Raw genomic sequence first — 15,824 nt, forward strand, 5'->3', positions numbered from 1 at the left:
TAACACGTCCTCTACTAGTCCATAAGCCTGTTTCATTGATTTGTCTGCCATCTCTAATGAGATTCTTGCATCTTGTACCTCAAAGATTCCCAGTTTCTCCATTACAGAGAGTGTCATGAGGTTTATCCCTGATCCAAGGTCACACAGAGCTTTCTCAAAGGTCATGGTGCCTATGGTACAAGGTATGAAGAACTTTCCGGGATCCAGTTTCTTCTGAGGTAACGTCTGCCTCATTAGTACACTCAGTTCATTGGTGAGCAAGGAGGGTTCATCCTCCTAAGTCTCATTACCAAATAAACTGGCATTCAACTTCATGATTGCTCCTAGATACTTAGCAACTTGCTCTGCAATGGTGTCTTCATCCTCTTCAGAGGAAGAGTATTCATCAGAGCTCATGAATGGCAGAAGGAGTTCCAATAGAATCTTTAGGGTCTCTGTATGAGCCTCAGATTCCTTTGGTTCCTCAAAAGGGAACTCCTTTCTGTCCAGAGGACGTCCCAAGAGGTCTTCCTCATTGGGATTCATGTCCTCCTCCTCCTCTGGTCATTCGGCCACACCAAGTAAGGTTATGGCCTTGCACTCTCACTTTGGATTTTCTTCTGTATTGCTTGGGAGAGTACTAGCAGGAGTTTCAGTAATCTTCTTACTCAGCTGACCCACCTGTGCCTCCAAATTTCTAATGGAGAACTTTATTTCATTCATGAAACTTAGTGTGGTTTTGGATAGATCAGAGACTATGGTTGCCAGGCTAGAATGGCTCTGTTCAGAATTCTCTGTCTGTTGCTGAGAAGATGATGGAAAGGCTTGCTATTGCTAAACCTATTTCTTCCAACATTATTATTGAAGCCTTGTTGAGGCTTCTGTTTATCCTTCCATAAGAGATTAGGATGATTTCTCCATAAAGGATTATAGGTGTTTCCATAGGGTTCTCCCATGTAATTCACCTCTGCTATTAAAGGGTTCTCAGGATCATAAGCTTCTTCTTCAGAAGATGCCTCTTTAGTACTGTTGGATGCAGCTTGCAATCCATTCAAACTCTGAGAAATCATATTGACTTGCTGAGTCAATATTTTGTTCAGAGCCAATATGGCATTCAGAGTATCAATTTCAAGAACTCCCTTCTTCTGAGGCGTCCCATTGTTCGCAGGATTCCTCTCAGAGGTGTACATAAACTTGTTATTTGCAACCATTTGAATAAGTTCTTGAGCTTCTGCAGGGGTTTTCACGTGAAGAGATCCTCCTACAGAATTGACCAATGACATTTTTGACAACTCAGACAGACCATCATAGAATATACTTATGATGCTCCATTCTGGAAGCATGTCAGTAGGACACCTTTTGATCAGTTGCTTATATCTTTCCCAAGCTTCATAGAGGGACTCTCCTTCCTTCTGTGTGAAGGTTTGGATTTTCACTCTAAGATTGCTCATCTTTTGAGGTGGAAAGAATTTCGCCAGAAAAGCACTGACCAGCATATCCCAAGAGTTCAGGCTATTCTTAGGTTGTGAATCCAACCATGTTCTAGCTCTGTCTCTTATAGCAAAAGGGAAAAGCATAAGGCTGTAGACCTCAGGATCAACTCCATTGGTCTTGACAGTGTCACAGATTTGCAAGAATTCAGCTAAAAACTGATGAGGATCTTCCATTGGAAGTCCATGAAACTTGCAGTTCTGCTGCATCAGAGAAACTAATTGAGGTTTAAGCTCAAAATTGTTTGCTCCAATTGTAGGGAGTGAGATGCTTCTTCCATAGAAGTTGGAAGAGGGTGCAATAAAGTCACCAAGCATCTTTCTTGCATCTCCACCATTGTTATTAGGTTCGACCATGTCTCCTTCTTTTTCAAAAGTTTCTGTCAGGTCCTCTCCAGAGGGTTGTGCTTTAGCTTCTCTTAGTTTCCTCTTAAGGGTCCTTTCAGGTTCAGGATCACCTTCAATAAGAATGTCTTTATCCCTATTCCTGCTCATATGAAAAAGAAGAGAACAAAAAAGAAGAGGAATTCTCTATGTCACAGTATAGAGATTCCTTTATGTGAGTAGAAGAAGAGAAGAATAGAAGAAGGAGAAAATAAAAATTCGAACACAGAGGAGAAGAATGGGTTCGAATTTTTGAATGGAAGAGGGGTGTTAGTAGATAATTAAATAAATAGAAAGAGATGAGAGGGGGAAGAATTCAAAAATTAAATAAAATAAATAAAAAAATTTGTTTTTATTTTGACTATTAGTTATAATTCGAAATTTAAAAAAAATAAAATAAAATAAAATTAGAATTTAAAACAAATAGTTAATTAAAAAGGAATTTTGAAAAAGTTGGGAAGAGTTTTCGAAAATTAGAGAGAGAAAATTAGTTAGGTAGTTTTGAAAAAGATAAGAAATAGAAAACTTTTGAAAATAAACCAAAAAGTCAAGTAGTTAATTGAAAAAGATTTGAAAATCAATTTTGAAAGGGTGAGAAGTTAGAAAAGATTTTTAAATTGATTTTGAAAAAGATATTATTGAAATTGAAAAAGATATGATTGAAATTTAATTTGAAAAAGATTTAAAAAGGAAATTAAAAAGATTTGATTTTTGAAAATTAAAGTTGATTACTTGACTAAGAAGAAACTAAAAGATAGAATTTTAAAATTTAAAGAATGAACCTTTCTTAATAGGCAAGTAACAACTTGAGATTTTTGAATCAAAATATTAAAAGTTAGCAATGAATTTAAAAATATGAAACAAAAATAAGAAAAAGATTTTTGAAAATCACTTTGAAATTTTCAAAAATATTAAGAAGAAAATTGAAAGAGATTTGATTTTTTTAAAAGTTTTGAAAAGATAGGATTTTTAAATTGAAAATTTTGATTTGACTAATAAGAAACAACTAAATTTTAAAACTTTTTGACTAAATCAATTCAAAATTTTCGAAATTTATGAGAAGAAAAAAGGGAAAGATTTTTTTTTTATTTTTAAATTTTTAATGAAGAAAGAGAAAAACAATAAAAAGACTCAAAAAATGAAATTATGAATCAAAACACACAACGCATGCAAGAATACTTTGAATGTCAAGATGAACACCAAGAACACTTTGAATGTCAAGATGAACACCAAGAACTTATTTTTGAAAAATTTTTAAGAAAAGAAAAACATGCAAGACACCAAACTTAGAAATTTTCAATAATTAGACACTAACAAATTGAAAATGCATATGAAAAACAAGAAATCACACCAAACATGAAAATACAAAGATCAAACAAAGAAGATCATCAAGAACAACTTGAAGATCATGAAGGACATTATGCATGAATTTTTCGAAAATTTTTTTTAGAAAAATAAAAGAATGCAATTGACACCAAACTTAAAAATTGACACTAGACTCAAACAAGAAACATCAAATTTTTGGTTTTTTTATGATTTTATAAATTTTTTTTGTATTTTTCGAAAATTATTTGGAAAAAGAAAAATAAGGATTTCAAAATTTTTAATAAGAATTCCAGGAATCATGCAATGTTAGTCTAAAACTCCGGTCCAGGAATTAGACATGGCTTACTAGCCAGCCAAGCTTTCAGTGAAAGCTCCGGTCCAAAACACTAGACATGGCCAATGGCCAACCAAGCTTTAAGATACAAATCAGGCATACAACAGCTGAATTGATGAGAATAAAAAAAAACTCTTGTGATGATGAGTTGAAACCTCGGTCCAAAAGATTAGACATGGCTTCACAGCCAGCCAGACTTCAACAGATCATCATGAAACTCTAGAATTCATTCTTAAAAATTTTGAAGCCATAGAATAATTTATATTTTTTTTCAAAATTTTTTCAAAAATAAAAAGAATAAAAACAAAAACTTAAAATTAAAATAAAATTACCTAATCTGAGCAACAAGATGAACCGTCAGTTGTCCAAGCTCGAACAATCCCCGGCAACGGCGCCAAAAACTTGTTGCACGAAATCGTGATTGTTCATTCCTTGGTAACGGCGCCAAAAACCTAATACGCACGTTCATAATCTTAGTTCTTTTTCACAACTTCGCACAACTAACCAGCAAGTGCACTGGGTCGTCCAAGTAATAAACCTTACGTGAGTAAGGGTCGATCCCACGGAGATTGTTGGCTTGAAGCAAGCTATGGTCATCTTGCAAATCTCAGTCAGGCGAATTCAAATGGTTATAGAGTTTTAATAATGAAAAAGATACATAAAACGTAAAATAAAGATAGAGATACTTATGTAATTCATTGGTGAGAATTTCAGATAACTGTATGGAGATGCGTTATTCCTTCTGAATCTCTGCTTTCCTACTGCCTTCATCCAATCCTTCATACTCCTTTCCATGGCAAGCTGTATGTTGGGCATCACCATTATCAATGACTACATCCCGTCCTCTCAGTGAAAATGGTCCAAATGCGCTGTCACCGCATGGCTAATCATCTGTCGGTTCTCGATCATGTTGGAATAGGATCCAGTGATCCTTTTGCGTCTGTCACTACGCCCAACACTCGCGAGTTTGAAGCTCGTCACAGCCATCCCTTCCCAGATCATACTCGGAATACCACAGACAAGGTTTAGACTTTCCGAATCTCAAGAATGGTTGCCAATAATTCTAGCCTATACCACGAAGACTCTGATCGTAAATCAGGAGGCTAAGAGATATGCATTCAAGCTTACTTTCATGTAAAATGGACTTGTTTGTCAGGCACGTGTTCATAAGTGAGAAAAGTGATGAGCGTCACATAATAATCACATTCATCATGTTCTTGTGTGCGAATGAATATCTTATAGAAGAAATAGGCTTGAGTTGAATAGAAAAACAATATTACTTTGCCTTAATTCATGAGGAAATCAACCACTAAACTAAAATTGCTCAATCCTTCAATCCCTGTGGGATCGACCTCACTCCCGTGAGTTTTTATTACTTGATGCGACCCGGTGCACTTGCCGGTTAGATTTGTGGTGTTTTGGGAGAGATTCGTTTCTCATCAAAATATCTCATCAAGGAACAGTAGAGCTCCACACCTTAATCTATGGTGTGTAGAAACTCTACCGTTGAAAATACATAAGAACAAGGTCTAGGCCTGGCCGAATGACCAGCCTCCCCAAATGGCATATGAATTCAAAAATAGGGAAAAAGACTCATAGTACAATAGTAGAAAGTTCTATTTATACTAAACTAGTTACTAGGGTTACAGAATTAAGTAAATGATGCAGAAGTCCACTTTCGGGCCCACTTGGTGTGTGCTTGGGCTGAGCATTGAGCTTTCACGTGTAGAGATATTCCTTGAAGTTAACGCTAGTTTGTAACTTGTTTCTGGCGTTTAACTCTGCTTTGCAACTTGTTTCTGGTGTTAATAGGGCAGAAAGCTGGCGTTAAATGCCAGTTTTCATCGTCTAAACTCGAGCAAAGTATGGACTATTATATATTGATGGAAAGCCCTGGATGTCTAATTTTTAAAGCAATTAAGATCGCGCCAATTGGGTTCCTGTAGCTCCAGAAAATTCACTTTGCTCAAGTCCTTCTTCAGCCTCTGAATCAAATTTTTGCTCAAGTCCCTCAATTTCAGCCAGAAATTACCTGAAATCACAGAAAAACACAAAAACTCATAGTAAAGTCCAGAAATGTGAATTTTGAATAAAAACTAATAAAAATATAGTAAAAACATACTAAATTATACTAAAAACTATGTAAAAACAATGCCAAAAAGCGTATAAATTATCCGCTCATCAATGGGCTTGTCCTCTTCAATGAGGATGTCTCCCTCTATGTCAATTCCAGCTGAATTGCATAGGGTACAGATGACTTGTGTAACAACCGTAATTTTTGAGTACGCGAGATCATTTCTGAAGACACGGATTTCTCCGAAAGATCAGTAAAGGGAATACCTCTTCTGTATCATCAAGCATCTCAATCCTTATTGTCATTATATTATCTTTAACTCAGGACCTTATTTGAGACAAGCCCGACAACGCAATCGCGAACAACCTAGTTTTTGAACCGTATCGGTTAGGAGTTTTGATTGTAGTTTTCGTAAATAGTCTTAGTTTGACGAACCAGACTCGACTCATGAGAGAAGAGAGATAATAGTATAATATTATCATTATATTATTATTAGAAGATGCTTGAATGATATTATAAGGTTACCTGGTCTGTTTTAGTTAAAAACAGGAAATCGGTTTAACCAGGTTTACGGTTAACTGGTGCAGCTTAGCACCAGCACTCTCTGATGACTTTAGCAATGCTAAGGCCTCATTATACATGTTTTATTCTCATAATAAATATGTTACTAGTGTCATTTATGCTAGTAGCTCAGAAAATAATTTTTAGAGATATTTTTACAAGTATTCCGATACATCTAGTTTTAGTAGTTATACACCTGAGATATTTTAATATTATTTTAACCCACCTCCAAGCCAACCAATCACAACTCACCTTACACCCCCAAGACACTCCAAGCCTGGTCATTTACTCCCTTTGGCCGAAATTGAAAGGAGAGAAAAGAGAGAAAACTTCATGAACACTTAATCTTCAAAGCTTGATTTCTTCTGAACCAAAACTCAAATCAAAACTCCGATTTCACCAAAATGATCCTCTCTTCTTCCTCTACATAGCCATGTAACTTATCAAGGCTGGAAATAAGGTGAGATGGCTGTTCCTTTCCCCTTTCAATTCGGTTTTCAAGGAAACATGCTTAAACATGTGTTTTCTTGATGTTCTTCCTTAGGAATCATGCTTAACTTGACTTGAGGGCCAAGAAACGTGAATTTCCAGCAAGTCTAAGGTTAGAAATCACCTCCTAACGTGCTGAGGAAGATTTGGTTAGTTGAGGGTTTTTGGATTTAAAGTTGTTCTTGATGTGATTTAGGAGGAAAAAGTGCTAAAGGACCACCTGAAAGCCTAAATGAATTAGGAGCAGCAAAACCAGGTAGGGTGTGACGAATTTAATCTTGATTGATTGTGTTTGAGATGTGTGATTATGATATGGTTTGGTTATGCTTGAAATTGATTGCTTATATGAGTTATTCTTGGTGAAAGTTTGTTGAAATTTTGATGAAATTTGATGATATTTAAGCTATGAATGTTGTTCTTGAGTGCAGCTGGAAAAACGAAACCCTAAGCTTAAATTGAGGTTCAATTTGTGTTGAAATCATATAGAAAAGATGGGGTTTTAGTGGCTGCTAATTTATTATGAATTATGGTAAAAATTGGTTGCTGAAAAGACTGAAAAATGGGTAAAAATATAGAAAGAATCTGAAGAATTTATGAAGAACATGAAGAACACTTTTAGTGTGGTGAAGAACAATGAAGAACACCTTTTAGATCTTAAAAAGGGCAAGGATGTAATTATTTTGGTGTTTGAGGGGTTATTTTGTAATTTCTGAAAGTTAGGGTGGTTAAAGTAGAAATATTAAAAGTTACGGGTGGTAAAAAGTGAATTTTAAAGGTTAAAGGTTAAAGTAAAGTTAATTTTCGAAAATATATTAATAAAATAATAAATAATAATAAAATATTAAATAATAATATTTAATTAAAAATAATATTTTAATAAAAATAATAAAATAATGCGGAAAAGGCAGTTTTCTGTAAAAGCTTTAGAAAGACAACTTTCAGCGCAGAATCTCATAATTACCTTCATAAAACACTTAGGGAGTGGTAATAACATGTTAGTGAGGCAAAGATAAATAAAAGATAAAAAGTTAAAGAAAAGATAAACACCAAAGAAAAGTCTGTAAAGTTTTAATGAAAGGAAAACAGACAGAGATTAGTAAACGAACTAGGAGCAACATAGTTAGTTCTTGAGTTGCACCCAGGGTTAAGTATAATATGAAAAGTTAAACTGTTTCAGTATAGACTTAATGAACCTATACTTGGGACAGGCTAACTATTCATATCGAAATTTACATAAGCTTTAAATACATATGTTATGAAGAGAAATCAAAGCAGAGTAAAGAAACACAGAGAACAGAGTAACCAGAGAAAAGTGTAATCAGAGCAGAATAAAGTAACATAGAGCACAGAGTAACCAGAGTAAAGTAAAGATATACAAAGAGTAATATGATAAAGAGAAATGGTTTGAGCTAGGATATTGTAAAAGTGAAAGATGTAAAGTTTGTATAGCATGATTGAACAGAGAAAGAAAAAGGTACTACATAAGAATGTGAAAGTAATGATGATAATGAGAATGATTATGTGATGATCTGCTGCGTGAAGGCAGTCAGATAGATGGTGGTACGACCACTAAGAGTGCTTTCCTGGGATACTTAGCTATAATGCTATTCTGTAAGTCAGAGGACTCTTACAGAGGTATCGAGAACACACGACTAGCATATACTCCTGTAAGTCAAAGGACTCTTACAGTGAGAGTGTGTGTATGCTCCTGTAAGTCAAAGGACTCTTACAGAGAGTGTGTTGGGCAGATATAAGTTAACTAGCTCTGCCATGCAAGTCAAAGGACTCTTGCAATGGTTTGCCTCACAAGTCAAAGGACTCTTGCGAGGGCCATTGCCAACAGGGAAGCCTTACCTGGTCAGAGGACTCCGGGTAACGTCGGGAGCGGGTATGTAACCGACAAATGAGCTCATTACCTGCGCTAGGGCTAGACATGCATCATACTTGGTTGTGCATTTCCTTTGTTATGATTGTGGTATGAATGTATGCTTTCCTTGTTGTATTCTATTCTCTGTGTCTGTTTTGTATTTTCTTGTATCCTTCTGTTTGTGTTCTATTTTCTATTTCTCTATTTCCTCTATTTATCTTCATCTTCTATTTACTGCTTTCTGTATTTTGCCATTCGTTTTCAAAACAACATATAATTAATGAACTTAACTAATAACCCCGACCCTACTAAGAACTCCCCAGTTCTTACCCCTTCTCTCTTCCTTCCCCCTTCAGATGGAAGCAAGAGTTCCTTTCTGTAGTTCGCTGACGACCGTTTGTAAAAAAGATTCTGCTCTAGGTAGTCTTCTGAGTCTAGGGTGAATCCTGTTCTCTGTTTATATGTATATACTGTGAGACTAGCCAATGTCTACACCCCGTTTGTATGCGAACTTTAACTTAAATAATGTGTACGAGACTCCTGTTGTGTGGCTACTTGATGAGGTACCAGAGAGACGTCCTATGGCAATGTCTGATCGTGCAGAGGAGTAGCAGATGATGTTCTACCTTTTGGTGATGTTCCACCTGATTTGAGTTTTAAAGACCTAGAACGTACTTTCCCTCGCTTTAGTAGTTTAGAGGGACTAGGTGAGTATAGAGTCTAGGCTAGCCTAGCTGCCAGCTTAGGGACCTCTTGAATAGATCAGGACCTGGGATGTTGTATGTATATATATGTATATAGATATTATTTAGCTATATCTAGGGGTGTTCTAACTAACATTCTATATTCTAATAAAGGCTGAATCACCGAATGTTGTCAACTACTTGTGATGTATTTATGTGTGGTTGTTTATAACTGTTTTATCTGTTATTATTTGTGAATTCATTATAAATGATTCTGTTTATTAATTCAAATATTTTCAAAAAAAAAAAGTACCTCGCTAACTAACTACGCTTCTAACAACGAATCAGGCACATATAATAAATAATAGATAATAATTAGGATGACAAATTGGTGGCACTCAGTTTCTGGTATGTCCTAGGCGTACTGAAAATTGTGTCGTTACAACTTGGCCACAACTTCATAGAAGTGTCCTTGATGGACCTTTGAGATGAATCTCTCCATCTCCCATGACTCGGAGGTGGAAGCTTTTGCCTTCCCTTTCCTCTTTCTAGAGGTTTCTCCGGCCTTAGGTGCCATAAATGGTTATGGAAAAACAAAAAGTAATGCTTTTACCACAGTAAACTTAAAAGGTTTGCTCGTCCTCGAGCAAAGGAAGAAAGAATGAAGGAGAAGAAGAAAATAGAGGAGATGGAGGGTTATGGTGAATTCGGCCAAGGGGGTATAAGGTGTGTATGATGGGGGGAAAGAATTTGAATTTTGAATTGTGAGGTGGGTGTTACGGAAAGGTGTGAAGAGGAGATAAGAAGAGGTGGGATAGGTGGGGATCTTGTGGGGTCCACAGATCCTGAGGGGTCAAGGACTTATCATCCCTGCTCCATTGAGGCGTGCAAAAATTCCCTTAGAGTGCAATCCTGGCGTTTAATGCCAGACTGCTACTTGTTTCTAGCATTAAACACCAGCTTTTCTCACTTTCTTGGCGTGTAACGCCAAGTTGGTGCTTGTTTCTGGCGTTAAACACCAGACTGTAGCCTATTTCTGGCGTTTAACGCCAGCTTGATGCTTCTTACTGGCGTTTAAACGGCAGTAAGCTTATCCTCGTGGGTGTGCTGTTTTGAATGCTGTTTTTCATTCTATTTTTGATTTTTCAGTTATTTTTGTGACTTCACATGATCATCAACCTAAAGAAAACATAAAATAACAATGGAAAATAAATAGATATAATTAAATAACATTAGGTTGCCTCCCAATAAGCGCTTCTTTAATGTCAATAGCTTGACAGTGAGCTTTCATGGAGCCTCACAGATAATCAGAGCAGGGTTGGGGCCTCTCAACACCAAACTTAGAGTTTGAATGTGGGGGTTTTATTTGACTATGTATTGAGAGAAGCTTTTCATGCTTCCTCTCCATGGTTACAGAAGGAAAACCTTGAGTCTTGAATACAAGGTAGTCCTCATTCAACTGAAGGACCATCTCTCCTCTATCAACATCAATCACAGCTTTTGCTATGGCTAGGAAGGGTCTGCCAAGGATGATGGATTCATCCTCATCCTTCCCAGTGTCTAGGATTATGAAATCAGCAGGGATGTAAAGGCTTTCAACCTTTACTAGCACGTCCTCTACTAGTCCATAAGCCTGTTTTATGGATTTGTCTGCCATCTCTAGTGAGATTCTTGCAGCTTGTACCTTAAAGATTCCCAGTTTCTCCATTACAGAGAGTGGCATGAGGTTTATCCCTGATCCCAAGTCACACAGAGCCTTCTCAAAGGTCATGGTGCATATGGTACAAGGTATGAAGAATTTTCCGGGATCCGGTTTCTTCTGAGGTAATGTCTGCCTCATTAATGCATTAAGTTTATTGGTGAACAAGGGGGGTTCATCCTCCCAAGTCTCAGTACCAAATAACTTGGCATTCAGCTTCATGATTGCTCCTAAATATTTAGCAACTTGCTCTTCAGTGATGTCTTCATCCTTTTCAGAGGATGAATATTCATCAGAGCTCATGAATGGCAGAAGGAAGTTCAGTGTAATCTCTATGGTCTCAGTATGAGCCTCAGATTCCTTTGGTTCCTCAAAGGAAAACTCTTTTCTGTCCAGAGGACGTCCCATGAGGCTTTCCTCACTGAGACTCACGTCCTCCTCACTCTCTCCAGGTTCGGCCATGTTGATCATGGTTATAGCCTTGCACTCTCTCTTGGGATTTTCTTCTGTATTGCTTAGGAGAGTACTGGGAGGAGTTTCAGTAATCTTCTTACTCAGCTGACCCACCTGTGCCTCCAAATTTCTAATGGAGGACCTTGTTTCATTCATGAAACTTAGTGTGGTCTTGGATAGATCAGAGACTATGGTTGCCAGGCCAGAATGGCTCTGTTCAAAATTCTCTGTCTGTTGCTGAGAAGATGATGGAAAAGGCTTGCTATTGCTAAACCTATTTCTTCTACCATTATTGTTGAAGCCTTGTTGAGGCTTCTGTTGGTCCTTCCATGTGAAATTTGGATTATTTCTCCATGAAGGATTATAGGTGTTCCCATAGGGTTCTCCCATGTAATTTACCTCTGCCATTGCAGGGTTCTCAGGATCATAAGCTTCTTCTTCAGAAGATGCTTCTTTAGTACTGTTGGATGCAGCTTGCAATCCATTCAGACTCTGAGAAATCATATTGACTTGCTGAGTTAATATTTTGTTCTGAGCCAATATGGCATTCAAAGTATCTATCTTAAGAACTCCTTTCTTCTGAGTTATCCCATTGTTCACAGGATTCCTTTCAGAGGTGTACATGAACTGGTTATTTGTAACCATTTCAATGAGTTCCTGAGCTTCTGCAGGGGTTTTCTTTAGATGAAGAGATCCACCTGCAGAGTTGTCCAATGACATCTTGGACAGTTCAGACAGACCATCATAGAATATGCATATGATGCTCCATTCTGAAAGCATACCAGAAGGATATCTTCTGATCAATTACTTGTATCTTTCCCAAGCTTCATAGAGGGATTCGCCTTCCTTCTGTCTGAAGGTTTGAACTACCACTCTAAGCTTACTCAATTTTTGAGGTGGAAAGAACTTTGCCAAGAAGGCATTAACCAGCTTTTCCCAAGAGTTCAGGCTGTCCTTAGGTTGTGAGTCCAACCATGTCCTAGCTCTGTCTCTTACAGCAAAAGGGAAAAGCATAAGTTTGTAGATCTCAGGATCAACCCCATGAGTTTTAACAGTGTCACAGATTTGCAAGAACTCAACTAAAAACTGATGAGGATCTTCCAAAGGAAGTCCATGATACTTGCAATTCTGCTGCATTAGAGAAACTAATTGAGGCTTAAGCTCAAAGTTGTTTGCTCCAATTGCAGGAATAGAGATGCTCCTTCCACAGAAGTCAGAAGAGGGTGCAATAAAGTCACCAAGCATCTTCTTTGCATCTCCATCATTGTTGTTGGGTTCAGCCATGTCTCCTTCTTTTTCGAAAATTTCTGTCAGGTCCTCTCCAGAGGGTTGTGCTTTAGCTTCTCTTAGTTTCCTCTTAAGAGTCCTTTCAGGTTTAGGATCAGCTTCAATAAGACTGTCTTTATCCCTGTTCCTGCTCATATGAAAAAGAAGATAACAGAAAAGAAGAGGAATCCTCTACGTCACAGTATAGAGATTCCTTTATGTTAGTAGAAAAAGAGAAGAATATAAGAAGGAGAAGAGAAGAATTCGAACACAGTGAGAGGGAGAGGGTTAGAGAATTCGAATTTTAATTAAAAAGAAAAGAAAAATATTTTTGTTTTTATTTAAAAATGTAGTTAGAATTCGAAAATTAAGAGAGGAAATAAAATTAAATTAAAATTTAAAACAAGTAGTTAATTAAAAGAAGTTTTGAATTAGTGGTGAGGAGTTTTCGAAAATTAGAGAGAGAAAAGTAGTTAGGTGGTTTTAAAAAAGATAAGAAATAGCAAAACAAACAAAAAGTCAAGTGGTTAATTGTAAAAGATTTGAAAATCAATTTTAAAAAGATAAGAAGTTAGAAAAGATTTTGAAATTAAGTTTTGAAAAAGATATGATTGAAATAGAAAAAGATATGATTTAAAATCATTTTGAAAAAGATTTGAATTGGAAATTAAAAAGATTTGATTTTGAAAATTAAAGTTGATTACTTGACTAACAAGAAACTAAAAGATATGATTTTTAAAATTTAAAGATTGAACCTTTCTTTATAGGCAAGTAACAACTTGAAAATTTTTTTAAGAGTAAACTACCATTTGTACCCACGAAAGTTGAAAACGCTGACATATCTACCCATAGAAAAAGGAAATTACCATTTGTACCCATAAAAAAATGATTTTTATAAGCAAAATTATCCAAACCCTAAAAAATTACCTAAAATCCCTAAATTACCCTTATCTTCACCACCACACCACCTCCTTCACCCAATCGCCTTTCTAACCCTAACCCTCTTCACCCAGCCACCACCCCTCTTTTCCTTTCTAACACACTCTCACCATTACTTCCCACTCCGTCCCCACCACTGCTCCAACGGCTCTTTGCCACACCCTCCTCTCTTTCATCCTCACAGTCACAGCAACACTTGCTGCCGCTTCCCTAGAGAAGAAGAGCACCTTCATGGTGCAAGTACACCATGAATCCAAGCCCTCCATCTTCCCAACCCACAAGCACTGGTACGAATTCTCTCTCGCTTCTATTATCAACCATGCCACTGCAGCTGAAACCACCACCACCGCTGCCTCTGCCATCGTTCTTCACACTTACGACATTGTCTTTCACGACTTCTCAGCAAAGCTCTCACCTTTAGAGGCCCAATCACCTCCTTCACCCAATCACCTTTCTAACCCTAACCCTCTTCAAGTCCTTCGCTAGCCTCAGCTCTGACGGAGTTCTCTTCTTCCCTTCGAAAAATGGCTGAATCAATATCATCCCTTTGATCTTCAGTGGCCTGATCTGGTCTGCCTCCACGGCTGCACGTAGACCCGCGTTGTACGCTATGTTTCCTCCAGCACTCTCTCCCATGAGATAGCATCGGGAAAAATCAGCATGAGCCAGCCACAAGTCATTGGAGGCTCTGATCCAGTGCAGCACCTGCACCGAGTCCTCGTACGCCGCCAGGAAGCGATGCTCTGGAGCAAGGCGATAATCGATAGAAACGACGACGGATTGGGTGGCGTTGGCCATGCGGACACAGAAGTCGTGGAAGTAGGTGGAGTTGGCATGGTAGAATATGAAACCGCTGCCATAGTAGAAGACGATGAGGGGAAGGTTGGGGTGGTTAGAGGGAGTATTGAGTGCTTGGCGGGGTAGGTAGATCCGCGCCCAGGTGTGCTTGGATTGGTCGATGGTAAGGTCCTTGGAGAGAACGGGTATGGGTAGAGTGGGATCTGGTGAGGGAGGGGTCTCTATATAGTTTTGGAGGCGGGTGAAGGTGCCGTCTGGGTTGGGGTTAGAAAGGTGATTGGGTGAAGGAGGTGGTGTGGTGGTGAAGATAAGGGTAATTTAGGGATTTTAGGTAATTTTTTAGGGTTTGGATAATTTTGCTTGTAAAAATTATTTTTTATGGGTACAAATGGTAATTTTCTTTTTCTATGGGTAGATATGTCAGCATTTTCAACTTTCGTGGGTACAAATGGTAGTTTACTCTTTTTTTAATTAAAATATTAAATGTTAGTGAGATTTTCGAAAATATGAAGTAAGAATAAGAAAAAAATTTTGAAAATCAATAAAAAAATTCGAAAATATGTTAAAATAAATGAAAAAGATTTGATTTTTGAAAAGGATTTGAAAAGATAGAATTTTGAAATTGAAATTTAGGAGTAAAACAAGGAAAGATATATTTTTTATTTTTGGATTTTTAGTAAAGAGAGAGAAAAATACCAAATTGAATCAAAACATAGAAATTATGAATCAAAACAACTAATGCATGCAAGAACACTTTGAATGTCAAGATGAGCACCAAGAACTTATTTTTGAAAAATTATTCAGAAAAGAAAAACATGCAAGACACCAAACTTAGAAATTTTCAAACTTTAGACTCTAACAAATTGAAAATGCATATGAAAAATAGGAAAAGGCACAAAACATAAAAATTTAACGATCAAACAAAGAAGATCATCAAGAACAACTTTGAAGATCATGAAGAACATAATGAATGAGTTTTCGAAAATTTTAATGAAAATTAAAAAAAATGCAATTGACACCAAACTTACAAATTGACACTAGACTCAAACAAGAAAAACAAAATTATATTTTGGTCTTATGATTTTAAATTTTTTTTTTGTATTTTTTGAAAATTAAAAATAAAATAAAATTACCTAATCTGAGCAACAAGATGAACCATCAGTTGTCCAAACTCGAACAATCCCCGGCAACGGCGCCAAAAACTTGGTGCATGAAATTGTGATCTCTAAAACGGTGCCAAAAACTTGGTACGCACGATCGTAATCTCAACTCTTTTTCACAACTTTGCACAACTAACCAGCAAGTGCACTGGGTCGTCCAAGTAATAAACCTTAAGTGAGTAAGGGTCGATCCCACGGAGATTGTCGGCTTGAAGCAAGCTATGGTCATGTTGTAAATCTCAGTCAGGCAGATTCAAATGGTTATGAGGTTTTAAGAATTAAAAGATAAATAAAACATAAAATAAGATAGAGATACTTATGT

At 36.9% G+C, this 15,824-nt stretch overlaps 1 protein-coding gene across 1 annotated transcript; it reads right to left on the reverse strand.

Annotated features, from left to right (window-relative positions):
• LOC107615577 (carboxylesterase 1-like) lies at positions 13,983-14,606 on the reverse strand (the record flags this gene model as incomplete). Its single annotated transcript, XM_016317629.2, has 1 exon — positions 13,983-14,606. A coding segment is annotated over one exon (624 nt), but the record flags the coding sequence as incomplete, so codon positions are not given.

Source organism: Arachis ipaensis, chromosome B09 (assembly GCF_000816755.2).
Source record: "Arachis ipaensis cultivar K30076 chromosome B09, Araip1.1, whole genome shotgun sequence".
NCBI lineage: Eukaryota > Viridiplantae > Streptophyta > Magnoliopsida > Fabales > Fabaceae > Arachis > Arachis ipaensis.